The 17,005-nt window shown below is 45.8% G+C and overlaps 1 protein-coding gene across 2 annotated transcripts in view; it reads left to right on the top strand.

Moving 5' to 3' along the window:
- PIK3R2 (phosphoinositide-3-kinase regulatory subunit 2) overlaps positions 1-17,005 on the top strand; it is a 74,502-nt gene that overhangs the window by 19,341 nt on the left and 38,156 nt on the right. Inside the window, exon 2 of one of the 2 annotated variants that reach the window (XM_040417820.1) lies at positions 5,777-6,566. In XM_040417820.1, coding sequence (XP_040273754.1) covers positions 6,236-6,566 — 331 coding nt within the window. In that variant the 5' untranslated portion in view covers positions 5,777-6,235. Of the gene's footprint in view, positions 1-5,776; positions 6,567-17,005 lie in introns of those variants that run through there. The other variant, XM_040417821.1, reaches the window with a different exon arrangement.

Below are 17,005 nucleotides of genomic sequence, written 5' to 3'. Positions count from 1 at the left end.
CAGAGGATGTCAGCCATGTTTCTATGAGACCAAGAAAGGAAAGGTTTTGAGAGATGAAAAGTTCATGAATGTACGACAGTTTGTTACAGACAGAGCGTGTGTTCCATAATTCTGCAAGAGGAACCAAAGGAGCAGGGGTCACAGGAATTTAAGGTTTAAGGGGTTGCAGAAATTTGTAGGAGGAGATTTGTATTGGGACATAGAGGTGATAGTGGGGATTTGCTGAGGGGGGCCTGGATTTGGAGAGATATCAGCAGCAGTAAGGAGAAGCAGAGAAAGTGTTAATAGGTGAGAATCGGAGAGGGCAGGAGGTATCTGTGTGTGTGTTTGGGAAGGAAGTGTTTTATGTTGCCAAGCAGGTTTGTGCAAGCTGTCAGATGAGAAGGTAAGATGGAGAGAGAGATGAATAGTTCCTTGCTGGGTGAATGAACGTGGGGGTATTTCAGGAGGTTGTTGAAAAGTGGGAACAGTAAGATGAAAAATTGAAACATTGTTTGCATTAACTATGTCTGTAATTACCTGTGGTCCCCTTCTGGTATAATTCAGTCTGTGCACTTAAGAGTGGCACTTAAAAGATGTTGCATTTGGAAAGACCAAGGTCTGAAAAGACCTAAGACCTTAGATTTATACCACTCAGTGTTCAATCAGGTGTGACCAAGAGGGGAAGGGGGTACATTTGGTCTAATCAAGGAGGACCAGATACAGGGGCGAAATAGTCAATGTAAACAAATACTCAATAAATCCAGCAGGGAAAGAGACATTAATAGTTCAGACAAGACATACCAGGATTTAGAAGGAGAAATGAGAGGGATGGACAATATCGGGCTGTGTAAAAGCTGGGTGTAGCAGCAAGCTTCAGACAAGACATACCTGGAGATGAGAGAATCGGTCCCACCCACAGAGATGGTCACACTTTGGATCTTCTCTTTACCCGCCTCTGCTCCCTATCTAACCTTTCTAATTCGCCTCTCCCCCTATTCGACCACAACCTACTCGCCTTCTTTTCATTGGTCTCTTCTGCTGCTCCCCTGGTCCACACACTAGCACCCCCCCGCAGGAACCTTTTCAACATCTAGACTTTCGCTTGCTTTCTGACTCTCTTCTCCCACTCTCTACCATCTGTTCCCTCCAAGACCCAGATGCTGCTACCACCCTATATAACACCACAATAAGTACAGCTCTGGACACTGTTGCCCCCCTCACACACAACAAAACCCGAAAAAAATTAACAGACAACCCTGGCACACCAACCTGACCAAAAAACTCAGACAAGCTTCCAGGGCTGCTGAGTGGCGATGGAAGAAATCCCATTCAAAAAATCATTTCACCGCATACAAGCAATCCCTCCTCACATTCAAATCCTCACTCGCTGATGAAAAACAGGCCTACTTCTCATCTCTCATATCTTCCCTGGCCCACAGCCCTAAACAACTTTTTAGCACTTTTAACTCCCTTCTCCGTCCCCCAGCGCCCCCACTCTTTCTTCTCAGCTGAGGACTTTGCCGAATATTTCAAACAAAAGATAGTCAACATCAGAGAAAGCTTCACTACACAGTCCCCACAGACCCTCTACACAACTGCTCGGTCCTCTTCTCCCAAACCCGCTTCTCCACCATTACAGAAGAAAAACTCTCCACTCTACTCTCCAGATCACATCCCACCACCTGTGCACTTGACCCAATCCCATCCCACCTTATCCCTAACCTCACCACAGTGTTTATCCCAGCCTTAACTCATCTCTTCAACCTATCACTAACCTTTGGTGTCTTCCCCTCTGCTTTTAAACACGCTACCATTACACCCATCCTCAAAAAGCCTTCACTTGACCCATCTTCTTTGTCCAGTTATCGCCCCATATCACTGCTTCCGTATGCCTCAAAGCTACTTGAACAACATGTCCATTCTGAACTGTCCTCTCACCTTTCCTCCTGCTCCCTCTTTGACCGCCTACAATCTGGCTTCCGACCCCACCATTCGACTGAGACTGCCCTCACCAAAGTCACCAATGACCTACTGACAGCCAAAACCAAGAAACAATACTCTGTCCTCCTTCTCCTTGACCTGTCCTCTGCCTTCGACACTGTTGACCACGCCCTTCTGTTGCAAACTCTCTCATCTCTTGGCATCACTGACCTGGCCCTCTCCTGGATCACATCATACCTCACAGACCGGACGTTTAGCGTCTCTCACTCCCGCACCACCTCCTCGTCTCATTCCCTCTCTGTTGGTGTCCCGCAAGGCTCTGCCCTAGGACCCCTGCTCTTCTCTATCTACACTTTTGGCCTGGAACAGCTCATAGAGCTTTCAGTATCACTCCTACGCTGATGACACACAAATCTACCTCTGGTCCAGACATCACCTTACTATCCAGAATCCCACAATGTCTATCTTCTATATCATCCTTCTTCTCCTCTCGCTTTCTAAAACTTAACATGGATAAAACAGAATTCATCCTCTTTCCCCCATCTTGCTCAACCAACAGACCTATCTATCACGATAAATGGCTGCACATTCTCCCCGGTCAACCAAGTCCGCTGCCTTGGAGTGACCTTGGATTCTGCCCTCTCCTTCAGACCGCACATCCAAGCACTTTCCACCACCTGCCGCCTCCAACTCAAAAACATCTCCCGCATCCGTGCTTTCCTTAACTTTGAATCTGCGAAAATGCTTGTACATACCCTCATCATCTCCCGCCTAGACTACTGCAACACTCTCCTCTGTGGCCTTCCATCTAGCACTCTCGAACCCCTCCGATCTATCCTCAACTCAGCTGCCCGACTAATCCACCTCTCACCCTATTGCTCCTCTGTCTCTCCCCTCTGCCAATCCCTTCACTGGCTCCCTATTGCCCAGCGAATTCACTTCAAAGTACTAACAAATACATACAAGGCCGTCCATAACCTGTCCCCTCCCTACATCTCTGAGCTACTTTCCCAATACATCCCCACACGCACTCTCCGATACTCACAAGACCTCCTTCTCTCCTCTCCTCTTATCGCCTCTTTCCACAATCGACTCCAAGATTTCTCCCGTGCATCCCCCATACTCTGGAACTTGCTACCCCAACATATCAGACTCTCACATACAGTGGAATCCTTCAAAAGAAACCTGAAAACCCACCTCTTCAGACAAGCCTACAACCAGTGACTCTGCTGCCTCCATACCGCCATGACCAACTTCACCCACACCTACTGTGTCCTTCTCCCATACCATGTGGATTGTAAGCCCTCACGGGCAGGGCCCTCTCTACTTCTGTACCAGTTTGTAACTCCTCTTGTTTATGATTAGTGCAATTGTCTGTATTATATACAGTACAGACCAAAAGTTTGGACACACCTTCTCATTCAAAGAGTTTTCTTTGTTTTCATGACTATGAAAATTGTAGATTCACACTGAAGGCATCAAAACTATGAATTAACACATGTGGAATTATATACATAACAAGTGTGAAACAACTGAAAATATGTCATATTCTAGGTTCTTCAAAGTAGCCACCTTTTGCTTTGATTACTGCTTTGCACACTCTTGGCATTCTCTTGATGAGCTTCAAGAGGTAGTCCCCTGAAATGGTTTTCACTTCACAGGTGTGCCCTGTCAGGTTTAATTAGTGGGATTTCTTGCCTTATAAATGGGGTTGGGACCATCAGTGGCGTTGAGGAGAAGTCAGGTGGATACACAGCTGATAGTCCTACTGAATAGACTGTTAGAATTTGTATTATAGCAAGAAAAAAGCAGCTAAGTAAAGAAAAACGAGTGGCCATCGTTACTTTAAGAAATGAAGGTCAGTCAGTCAGCCGAAAAATTGGGAAAACTTTGAAAGTAAGGGCTATTTGACCATGAAGGAGAGTGATGGGGTGCTGCGCCAGATGACCTGGCCTCCACAGTCACCGGACCTGAACCCAATCGAGATGGTTTGGGGTGAGCTGGACCGCAGGGTGAAGGCAAAAGGGCCAACAAGTGCTAAGCATCTCTGGGAACTCCTTCAAGACTGTTGGAAGACCATTTCAGGGGACTACCTCTTGAAGCTCATCAAGAGAATGCGAAGAGTGTGCAAAGCAGTAATCAAAGCAAAAGGTGGCTACTTTGAAGAACCTAGAATATGACATATTTTCAGTTATTTCACACTTGTTTGTTATGTATATAATTCCACATGTGTTAATTCATAGTTTTGATGCCTTCATAGTCATGAAAATAAAGAAAACTCTTTGAATGAGAAGGTGTGTCCAAACTTTTGGTCTGTACTGTATGTATACCTCTTCTCATATGTACAGCGCTATGGAATGAATGGCGCTTTAATAATAATAATAAATAATACCATAACAGGTTCCCCTATGTCAGCTGAGGAACGCTGTTACAGGCATTGGCGTGCACGGCTACTGCTTCTGGACCACTCAGATGCCGTGGTGACATTTGATCACGGCATCTGAGGGGTTAAATGTATGCGATCAGCCATAGGACTGATCGCATACATTCGCTACTGGTCTCTGCTGTTTGAAACGGCAGAAACCCGGTTGCTATGGTGCCCACTGCATGCGTGAGTGGATGTCATCTTTAACGTGGCGACTTCCGCAGTACATGAATGGAGGAGGTCGTTAAAGGGGTTTTCCAGGTAGTTAATATTAATAACTAATCCTCAGGATACATCATCTCATCAGTATCTGATTGGTGAAGGGCTGACTCTCTGCAAGGGGTCAGCTCTCAGGCAAACGCTGCAGCCTCCTCCTAGTATCCCAAGTACAGTATTGTCGTTCCTCCTAGAAATGTATTAATAAATTGACAACTGGCTCTTACCATTACCCTTGTCAGTACGTAGTCTGACCCTGTCACCACTGACTTGACACCTATTTGTAGGTGGAATAACAGAGGAAAAGCACAAGGCAGAGGTCTAAGAAAAGATGCTCCACAGAGTTCTAGGCTCTGACTACACTGTCTTTTCCTTGGCATTTTTGGCATATTACATTTACAATCTGGCATTTTTAATTAGCTTTTTTTGGGGTGGCATTTTTTAGGCTTGTTTTTCCTGATGAGAAGTCTTTGGGAAAATGTCTGAAAAAACACCACACCCAGAGCATGCTGCGATTTCAAAAAAAAAAAAAAAATGCCAAGGGAGCAAAAAGTTATTTTAAAACTCCACTACAAAAAGCAATCAGAGTTTGTAAAGAGCTTATATGCTTATATCAGAGGGGCTGCCTGGGTGAAAATAGGGAGTCCAGGTTCAGCTTTGAACCCAGACAACCCCTCTAAGTAGACTCTGTGACCAATGTATGAGGTGCATGGTCATAGTACTGCCTGTGTAGTTTATTCCTATAAAGTCTACTGTATTGTCGTTTGTCAGAATCTGATATTGGCCTATCCTTCAGCTCAAGTTTTATAATTTTAACTAAAAAAACTATTCCACTGTATAGTACAGGAATTCTGCTGTCTAACTGTGCAGTGCCTTTCCTGTCAGACCACAGCCGGGAGTGGATTTCATTGAGAGCTAAATTGCTGTAAATTCTCAGTTTCTTTTTCTCCAGAGGCAGTATAGGGATTTTCAGCTAGCAGATGTGACCTACAAACCGCATTTTTCTTGCACATGTACCTTTTTATTCATTGTACTGCATCCTGCTCTATGTTCTCTATATATAATCTACTTTATACCAGTATACATGTATGTCAAGCCCACGAACACACAAAAAAGTTGCACAAACCAGTATTGTATCTGAATAATAAATCTTTCACACTACTGAGCGATTACTGGGCATTTTCTCAACAAGGCATCTTCCTTGTCTTTCAGATTTGCAACCTTCAACACGTTGAGCATTGATCAAGGAAGTACCGGCAACCATAAGAACATTCCTTCCTCAGCTCCTCCAATTTGTTGTTCTTCTTCCAGTTGCCGCATGGTCCCTGAAAAATCCTGGATTATGTTTGTCGCACTTTTCCTGTGCTCTATCATCTGGCTGAATAGAGGGTTCAAGCTCAGAATAAGAGGCAGCTAGCTGGTATAGTGGTCTTGGTCACACTACCTTCTATGTTCTCTCGGGACTTTTTAGTAGCTGAATGTGAATTTCACTTCAGAAGAGGGTTCTCTGTATCCTCTCTGTAGAACAATGTTCATGGAAGACCCCTCTGCTTTTGTAGTGTAAGTTCTATCCCCCAATATTTCTTTGGTGCTGTAATGCACTAAGGACATTATTGAGCACCTGCGACTTCTAGGACATTTGGAAGCCATTACAGGAAACCTCCTGTACCAATGTCAACCGAAGGGTTCCAGTATCGAGCTCTGTATCCATATGAAAGAGAACGAGAGGAAGACATAGACCTTTTGCCTGGAGATGTCCTAACGGTCAGTCGAGCATCTTTGTTAGCATTAGGGTGTAAAGATGGAGATGAGCTGGACCCACATCATATTGGTTGGATTTTGGGAGTCAATGAAAGAACCAAGCATAAGGGAGACTTTCCAGGAACTTATGTTGAATTTATCGGACCTGTACGAATGTCGTTGCCAGCCCATCGTCCACGCGGGCAGCGGCCCCTGCCTGCGACTCCCACTACATCTAGGATAGACCAATCCAGCCTCTCAGGTAGGTTACTTTTGCACTTATTTGACAGTGGTGGGTTTTATGTGGTCACTAAAGAGAGATGATTTCTCAGTAAATGTGGTCACCAAGCATGAATTTTGTTTTGCTTAAAAATGTTGTCTGGCCGGGGAAGCGACCTACCCATTCCTCAGAATCTGGGCCCAAATAAATAAAAAATATAATCTCTCATATCTGCTATCCTGTCATTTCATTGGAACCTCAGGATTGCAGTCAGGTGATTTATTTATTTTATTTTTATTTGTGCAGTTGCTTGTTAGGCCGGACAACCCCTTTATACCCCTTTTGTAAGAAGTATGCACAGATTTTGCTTCTATATAACATCACGGACTGGTTGGGATCTGTGCTGCGCGCTGCTCATAACTGTGCAAGACTTATGCGATCCCGGCCACACTGCAGACTGTCAAGCTAACAAAAGAGGGGATGGTTAGGGGGTGTGCTTACCTAGACTCGAAGCAAGGAAGCTCACGTGAGATTTTATCTGTAGGGGCGTTTCTTAGGCGGAGCTGAGGAGCTTGACTCGGAGAAAATATGACTCTTCTCTGGTCAAGCATGTAAGATATGACTCTTTTCTGTTAATTAGCATGAAAGCAGGGAAAGCGTTATAGGGCGATAAAATAGGACAGGTTAGTCCTGAGAAGATTATGGATCGATCACTGGGAACTATCAGGATAAACAAGCATTATGGTACATTTGGTTTTATATGTCAGAACATGGTGACAGGTTCCCGTTAAGTAAGGCTAGGTTCACATGACATTTTATGATGTATGTTTAGCGTGTTCGGTAGGAAAGCTAACAAAGTACATGCTAGACTTGTCCATAAAGGTACATTGTCCAAACGAGTGTCCTTTTAGGCTCCTTCTGGCCAGTATTCATTAGTATGGCCATAGTGATAAAAGATGGGATCATGCCTTGTCACCTCAGAGAACTCACTCGTAATGTTCAGAGTGAGATGTGGCAGGTGTAGGACCTCTACATCAGGTTCCCTTGTGATGTAAAAAAGGATTTGTTCATGCATGTATTTTTACAGTAGGACGCTATAGGTGAGGTATGCTACTGTAAGGTCAGGTTCACATCTGCTGCAGATTCTGCTGCATGAAGTGTTATTTTGTCTGGCAGAATGAGGGAAACCATAATGGAAACCCAACAGATGTTATTACTGACAGTGGGGCGCTGTAGGTGTTCATCACATGCCAGCCGTAAAAAAAAATGGGAAGTGAACATAGCCTCAAGCACCTGTTTAGCCTTTACATCCCAAAGTATATGTAGAGGTCATAAGCGCGATGTGAACAAAACCCAAAGCTGCTGTAGACATTATATGAATGTCAGCAAATTGAGACAGCGGTCCAATATATATAAGGATGGCTCGACCACCCCGGCTCTTACTGGCAATCAGAAAAAAATGAAGCAATGTGCTTGTTGGAATTTCACCTGTGGATCCTTTGTCTGGAAGATAATGGCTGATGGCTGGCTCTCTCCATAGCAATATACTACTTCCATTCCTGGTGACCAGGAGTCGGAGAGCTAGCAGCAGTACATGGCCAGCTTCCAGCACAGGGCATGGAGGGGATTCTGCACACAACCTGTCTGCTACATGTGAATGAGGTTTCAGATGTCACCATACTTTTGTATTCACTGTATTCATGGTGCAGAATCCTCGTAACCATCTGCAGTGATTACGCTGCATCCTGAGAGGGATTTTCCACCCACTTGTTTCTTAATCTGGGCATGAACATGACGCTCACCATCCAGTGAGGGTTCTGGTATTTTTGATTAGAGACCTACATAAATAGAATTGAATGTTTTGGTATCTTATTTGAACATTGCCAATGACCATTAAATATTCCTTTAGACATGGCAGGAGTTGCCCCATTAACATACTGGGCAGGTAGGTCTGAGTACCGAGGTGGACCCGCTTTAACCATCTGATGGGCCCTTTGCTTGTGTACGTTACATAAGCATGGAAAACCTCCATTTATTTGAGTTTAAGGCTTAGATTTCGAAGCAGCCATACTGCTGATGACAATGTTCGTCACAGTCTATACTTGATATCATACCTCTGGTATATCTCTAGTGTATTCGTATCTATATTAAGCTTATTCCCTAATAGTGGCAGCTTCTACTTATACTTTCAGTATGCTCCTCTTATCACCTCCTATCCACCTCTCTCCATAAATCACATGTCGGGATGCAGGGTGTGTGAGTTTTAGGTTTTAGGCAGTATGGTGTGGACTAAGCTCAAATATATGAGCAAATAAAGTAACTATCACAGAAGCTGCGTACCACAGGGACCCAGTAGACAATAGAAAGTAATACTGAAGGCAGTAGCTACAAGGGGAAGGTGATTTATGGAGAGAGGTGGATAGGAGGTGATAAGAGGAGCATACTGAAAGTATAAGTAGAAGCTGCCACTATTAGGGAATAAGCTTAATATAGATACGAATACACTAGAGATATACCAGAGGTACGATATCAAGTATAGACTGTGACGAACATTGTCATCCATGCCTCCATAAGAGATTATACCAACCAACAGGTTGATCCCTTTATCTCTCCTCCTCTCCCCTTCCTAGTTCTCCTTTTACCCTTACGTCATAGGAATAGAAGGGTTTCAAAAAAGAAGTCCCATATTCAAATAAGGTAGCAGCAACTGTGATAACAATTATAATTATAACACAAAAAGTATATACCAGAATAAGTAAAAGAACATAGAGCCAGTCCGCACAACTGAAAGTTTTAATATGTGTCTTTAGCATTGTAATAGGATGAAATAAGATTAAAAGTATAATGTACATTTAAATAATGGAATAAAAGTGAAGTTTTATACAAAAAATAGGTAAAAAACAGTACTTGATCCAAGAACGTAAATAGGTCCATAGTGACCACTAGTCTGTAAAGTTAAAACGTTGACATGTACTGTGAGGTCAAAGGCTATTGAAAAAAATGCATACTGCTGATGCACACACAACCTTTCCGCTCCTTGTCAGTGTGCTGGTACACCATAGTGTGCCCTATTCATGAAGTTTGTTCTTTGGCTCTGGACCACAAGCTGTCGGCATCAAAGAAAGGCCAGGGAGGGCCAGCCAAGTGCATAATTCCTCTTTTGTTCCTCTTCTATCCTCAAGCCAGCTCCGATATCTTCCCTTGTCACAGACTTTTTCTATAGAGGACACATGTACGCCTGCCAAATTCCTTTTAACCCTCATGTTGCTTCATGCTCCAGCTATAGTGCAGAACTGTAAAATGGAAAGGAATTGCGTGCCCTGTGGAAATTGGGCCCGGTATGATCATCTGCCATTTCTATGGACTCAGAGACTGTGCATATAATGTGTTGGTGTTGTCCAGCAAGTACCAGTAAAAAAAAAAGTCAGAGTGGCTTAAAAAGACATTAAAAAAGGTGATATTCGTCAATCCCTGGCTGCTCTTGATACAATATGTCCGACGCCCTACTTTCTGGTCTCTCTCAACACCGGAAATGTGACCACCCAGCCAATCACTAGCCCCAGAGGTGACTGGCCTCAGCCTGTGATTGGCTTAAGTCACATATTAATGGCATAAATGATGATGAATGAACATAAAAACGGAAATGATTAGCAAAGATGTGAACCTAGTCTTAATTGGGAATGCTATCCTAGAATAACTTGACATATATGAAAATCAGTTTAATATAGTGGAGATGTCCTCAAGCTTGGTAGATATATTGCATATACCATCATCATTTATGGTGATCCAGCGCTTCTCCCATGCATATAAACTGATCATTACTGGTAGGAAACCCTCTTAGATTTCGGTGCATGTGGTCTTCTGGTGGGCTGTCACCAGACCTTACAGCTATTTTCTCGATGGGCCGATTCCCATAGGACTGCCCGAGCCCTCTTGACTGCAACTGGCCGGGTACATACAACTGGGGGCACAATAGGGGTCATTATTAGAGAAAGTCCAGACAGCATACTGAAGGAAGGGCTGGCTTCGTGTTGTGGCCCACATCTCCCCTCCTAAGCCCCCTGCTCCATATCCATGTTAGAGGAGGGATCAGCAACCTCCTGCACTCCAGGTGTTGTGAAACTGCATCTCCCATCATGCACACTTGCTTGGCTGTTCTCTGGGAGTTGTAGTTTCACAACAGCTGGTGTGCCAAAGGTTGCTAATTCCCTGGCATAGAGGGACCACTTCATGGAAGGCACTGTGGTATTTGGTTATTTGGGAAGGTATTCTGTGCTACACTATGGTATTTATTTATGTTACGCTCTTACATAGTGCTGCTATACTCCGCAGCGCTTTACAGACATTAGCATGACTTTCTGTTCTCTATCAGAATGTCTTTGGAGCGTGGGAGGAAACCCACGCAAACACGGGGAGAACATACATCTCCATGCACTATGGTATTACTGACCCTGCCACCTTGTATTGACCCCATCCGCTTTTGTTGCCCCACCTCCCGTCAGTTGGGACCCACCTACAACATTGGGGCCACTTTAAGTCCCCAGTCCCCCCCTGACACCAGGCCTGTATAGAAGTAGTAAAGTAATCATGTAGAATTTCACAATTTAATACAATTCCAGAAATGGCTTTGATCTCAGCCCTTGCATTTATCCAGCAATAGTGTCATTGCCAGCTTAAGGTTATGTGGCAGCTACACCCTATTTACAAGCCCTAACACTTTTGGAACAGAGTTGTTTCCCTTCAAGTAGGCCATTGATTGGCATCAACATATGTGGCTGGCATCCATGGTTTATGTAGTGAAATAACGGAGCTGGCTCTACTGTTGGCTCATTTCAATGGATCCTCTATGGGGTCAGTTTCTTAAGACTGGTGTGAAATATGGCAGTCCTAACCAGATGCTCACCTGGTGAAACAGGAATTGCAGCTGCCCCTAAAGGGGTTGTACTGATTGTTAGGAGATGCCATCAAGGTCAGATAGGTGCAGGTCCCACCCCAAAGTGAAGGAGAGTACACTGTGCGTGCAATGGTAATTCCAAAAATTGCTGAGCGAGTGCACTTTGCTCATAGCAGTGAATGGAGAGCGTGCCACACATGCCTGGCCGCCCCTCCATTCATTTCTGTGGGACTGCCATCGCTCGGCTACTTTTAGAACTCCCATAATGGTGAAGAGAGGGTGGTGGTGCTTACGTTGTGTGCTCTTCTTCACTTTGGGAGGCCCATTCTGGAGATAGGTGTGGCTCCCACGGAGCGATATGCCATAAATGTCTGACATGAGACAGCCCCTTTTAATCCAAATTTCTGAGCTCAAATGATGGTATGTCCACACTTTGTGTTTAGCATGTGGTAAGCGTTGCCACTTCTGCTCATTTGTATACTCCTGCCATTGACCTCCGCAGACTTTGTGGCTTCTAAACGTTCCACAATCCTTTCTTCTGAATTAATGTACAGACCCCAGCACTGCACTAGAGATTTAAAGGGGGTGTCCATTTTTCTGATATGGATAGGTCATCAGTATCTGGCACGCCCGCTGATCCGCTGTCTGAAGAGACCGCAGTGCTCATTTCTCCTCACCTACCTGCTCCCCGTATACACTGCGGTGTAATTACAGCTGCTCCGTCCAATTCACTTGAATGGAGCCACTGTAATTTACACTGCATGTCCGCTGTGTTGTCGATGGTGTGCAGATAAACGGGGAAGAAATTGCAGCATTTTTTTAAAACCACATGGGTATTAATGATCTTGTCAAGACTACGCCAATTTTCATTAAACTGCTTATTGCCGTTGTTTTCACCCGGACCTGTACTGGGCATTGTGGTTGTGCGTTTCTCTACCCTACATTCAACTTTCTTTCAAAAGATTCACAACTTCAAGTGTGAGAAAGGGGACGTGCCCCTCGAAACCTAGCTAAGGGTCCATTCACACGTCGTAGTGTATTTCGGATCCGCAATACACCCAGCCGGCACTCCCATAGAACTGCCTCTAGAATAGGACACGTTCTATTTTTTTTCCGGAGCCGCGCTCCGGAAATGAGGATGCGGGCAGCACACTTTGTGCTGTCCACATCCATTCCTGCCCCATCGAGAATGAATGAATGGGTCCGCACTCGTTCCAGATGATTGCTGAACGGGTGTGGACACATTCTATGGACGTCTGAATGGACCCTTAGGGTCCATTCACACGTCCGTAGCGTGTTTTGCGTATCCGCAAAACACGGACACCGGCAATGTGCGTTCCGCATTTTGCGGACCGCACATCGCCGGCACTAATAGAATATGCCTATTCTTGTCCGCAATTTTTTTTCGGGAACAGAATTGCAGACCCGGAAGTGCGGGTCCACAATTCCGTATACGGGCAGCACATCGTGCGACCCCATAGAAATGAATGGGTCCGCAATTCCGAAATTGTGGACGTGTGAATGGGGCCTTAATGGTCTGAAATAAAACTGGATGTACTGCACAAGGCACCTAAAGCACAAAACAGTATTGAGAAGAATTAGAAATCTACGGTATAGTTTATTAAAACTGACCACACATCCAAGTCTTTATCTGTTGTCATACACCGTTCTTACTGCTCTGTGCTCCAACTAAATGGTGGAGGTCCTGAATGGGGGGGCACACTTGGTGACTCACAAATGTACTAATAGAATGTTTGGCAATGACTTTTCTAAACCAGACTGCCCCGTTAAGACAACAGACTTGCTGCAAGCTTCTGTTAGTGTATGAGATTTCATATCGATGGATTACATGTGTGTGTGATGTTTCCCTGACTTGCAGACATTGATCTTGCTGAAACCAGTTTGAGGAAGATTTTTTTTCTGCCTTTTGAGACACGTGGTAAAAATTCAATTGGTTGTATGGGAAGCAGCAGAGAGAGAGAGAAACCCTCTTGGAACATAGGAGGAGGGGAGGGAGCTTTCCATGTCTCTGGCAATTATTCCCTCCTTGTAGCTTGAGTATTCTTCTCAAATAGTTTCCATTAATGAAGAGAAAGCAGAGAATTTCTTGCTGTGCCTACATGATCTGTGTGCCTGGATGAGTTCCCTGCTTGTCAAACTTGTACATCTATAGAAGGTTACTCAAATCAACAAGCAGATTTAGGCCTTGTACAACTCCCATAGAAGTCTGGGGGGCTCTACTGTACCCCCATAAAGAAGAGTTTCCGTTATGCATTCCTCTACCTCCGACCATAACTAACCATGGACCATAACTGAATTCTTAGATCACCCGAACTTGAGACCATATTTTCTGTAACATACAAAAACAGGAGATTTATCCAAATTGGTGAAAAGGGGAAATAAAAATGGCTTAGCAACATAACAACCAATGAGATTCCACCTTTCAATTTTCAGAGAGCTTTTTGCAAATTAAAGATGGAATACTGTAAACTAAGCCAGTTTTTCTTTTTCCACCCGTTTTGATAAATCTCCCCCAAACTGCAAAAGTGTCAGAAAATGTAGGACCCCTGGAAACTTCATAGAAAGATGACATAAAGACATACAGGGTGGTTCAGAAGTCTCCATGCATAGGAAATACTGCAGTTGTGGCCAAAAGCTGCATCAGCACAGGGAACGAACTACGCATGCGCTAGCTCGCGCATCGCGAGATTTCGGCGCTCCAGCTCTGTGACGTCAGCCAGCAAGGAGGAGATTCAGAGGACGCGGGGCGGTGCTGGGCTCCTTTCCGCTTGACTCATCTCCGGACACAGGACACATATCAGGTTAATTTGCATATGGATCAAAACTGTTTTTTAACACAATAAAAGCGCAGAGAGCTGTGGGGACTGGGTATTGCAGATGAGCTAGTGGCCATCTAGCAGCCCATGTCCCCAGCTCTATGCACAAAATCCAGGTGACAGGTTTCCTTTAAATCGACCATTGATCAGATCATCAAGAACTTTAAGGAGAGAGTTTGAATTGCTGTGAATGCTTGAGGGTCCCTAAGAAAGTCAAGCATGTTCCAGGACCATCTCTTAAGGAGGATTTAGCTATGAGATCAGGTCACCACCAGTGCAGAGCTTGCTTTGAAATGGCAGCAGGCATGTGTGAGTGCATCTGTAAGCACAGTGAGGCGAAGGCTTTTGGATGATGGCCTGCTGTCAAGAAGGGCAGCCGAGAAGCCATTTCTCTCCAAGAAAAACATCAAGGACAGACTGACATTCTGCAGAAAGGATAGAAGACTGTTACTGTCTCTGTTAGTTATTGTCTTGAGATGAAAAGGTGAGCGCAACCATGAGTCCTGTGTCATGTCAACAGTAAAGCATCCTGAGACCATTTCAAGTGTGTGGTTGCGTCTCGTGGGAGTGGGCTCACTCATATTTATATTTTTATTTAATTTTTTAAGGGCCCGTTCACACAACCATATATTTTTGTATGCATCCGTTCTGCAATTTTGTGGATCAGATGTGTACCCATTAGGGCTGCACGATAAATCGAAAAAATAATCTAATCGGCATATGCGATATGGCGATTTGGCCGACCCGAAAATGCCGCGATTATATATGAAGGGGCCCTGCGCACATAACTGGCTTTGCGTGTAAAGTATTTTACTAGTGTGTGAAACAATCTCTCTCCTTTTGATAACAGGTCCAGCCTCTGTACTCACTTTCACGATGAATGCAATGCACTGCAGCTAACGGCAGCGAGCGGGCCGGCCGGCGCGTGACTGACGTCACTTAGTAACGCCCCTGCTTCCTGAAGTGGGAGGAGCGTTACTAAGTGACGTCAGTCACGCGCCGGCCGGCCAGCTCGCTGCCGCTCGCTGCAGTGCATTCATAGTGACAGTGAGTAACAGAGGCTGGCCATGTTATCAATAGGAGAGAGATTGTTTCACACACTAGTAAAATTACTTAACACAAAGCCAGTTATGTGCGCAGTTTAGGACCCATGAGGGGGACCAGCATAAGATGCTATATGTCTTATGCTGGCCCCCCTCATGGCCCTATGTGTCATAGCACACATCCCCTATAACAGCGTCCTCCACAGATCCACCCCATAACACTGTCCTCCACAGGTCCCCATAACACTGTCCTCCACAGATCCCCCATAACAGCGTCCTCCACACATCCCCCACATGTTCAGCGTCCTCCACAGATCCCCCACATAACAGCGTCCTCCACAGATCCCCCACATAACAGCGTCCTCCACAGATCCCCCACATAACAGCGTCCTCCACAGATCCCCCACATAACAGCGTCCTCCACAGATCCCCCACATAACAGCGTCCTCCACAGATCCCCCACATAACAGCGTCCTCCACAGATCCCCCACATAACAGCGTCCTCCACAGATCCCCCACATAACAGCGTCCTCCACAGATCCCCCACATAACAGCGTCCTCCACAGATCCCCCCACATAACAGCGTCCTCCACAGATCCCCCACATAACAGCGTCCTCCACAGATCCCCCACATAACAGCGTCCTCCACAGATCCCCCACATAACAGCGTCCTCCACAGATCCCCCACATAACAGCGTCCTCCACAGATCCCCCACATAACAGCGTCCTCCACAGATCCCCCACATAACAGCGTCCTCCACAGATCCCCCACATAACAGCGTCCTCCACAGATCCCCCACATAACAGCGTCCTCCACAGATCCCCCACATAACAGCGTCCTCCACAGATCCCCCACATAACAGCGTCCTCCACAGATCCCCCACATAACAGCGTCCTCCACAGATCCCCCACATAACAGCGTCCTCCACAGATCCCCCACATAACAGCGTCCTCCACAGATCCCCCACATAACAGCGTACTCCACAGATCCCCCACATAACAGCGTCCTCCACAGATCCCACACATAACAGCGTCCTCCACAGATCCCCCACATAACAGCGTCCTCCACAGATCCCACACATAACAGCGTCCTCCACAGATCCCACACATAACAGCGTCCTCCACAGATCCCCCACATAACAGCGTCCTCCACAGATCCCCCACATAACAGCGTCCTCCACAGATCCCCCACATAACAGTGTCCTCCACAGATCCCCCACATAACAGCGTCCTCCACAGATCCCCCACATAACAGCGTCCTCCACAGATCCCCCACATAACAGCGTCCTCCACAGATCCCCCACAACACAGCGTCCTCCACAGATCCCCCACAACACAGCGTCCTCCACAGATCCCCCACAACACAGCGTCATCCACAGATCCCCCACAACACAGCGTCATCCACAGATCCCCCACAACACAGCGTCATCCACAGATCCCCCACAACACAGCGTCATCCACAGATCCCCCACAACACAGCGTCATCCACAGATCCCCCACAACACAGCGTCATCCACAGATCCCCCACAACACAGCGTCATCCACAGATCCCCCACAACACAGCGTCATCCACAGATCCCCCACAACACAGCGTCATCCACAGATCCCCCACAACACAGCGTCATCCACAGATCCCCCACAACACAGCGTCATCCACAGATCCCCCACAACACAGCGTCATCCACAGATCCCCCACAACACAGCGTC

Source organism: Bufo bufo, chromosome 2, assembly GCF_905171765.1.
Source record: "Bufo bufo chromosome 2, aBufBuf1.1, whole genome shotgun sequence".
Classification (NCBI taxonomy): domain Eukaryota; kingdom Metazoa; phylum Chordata; class Amphibia; order Anura; family Bufonidae; genus Bufo; species Bufo bufo.
The sequence above is the reverse complement of the archived record's forward strand: the minus strand, read 5'-3'. Positions and strand labels throughout refer to the sequence as shown.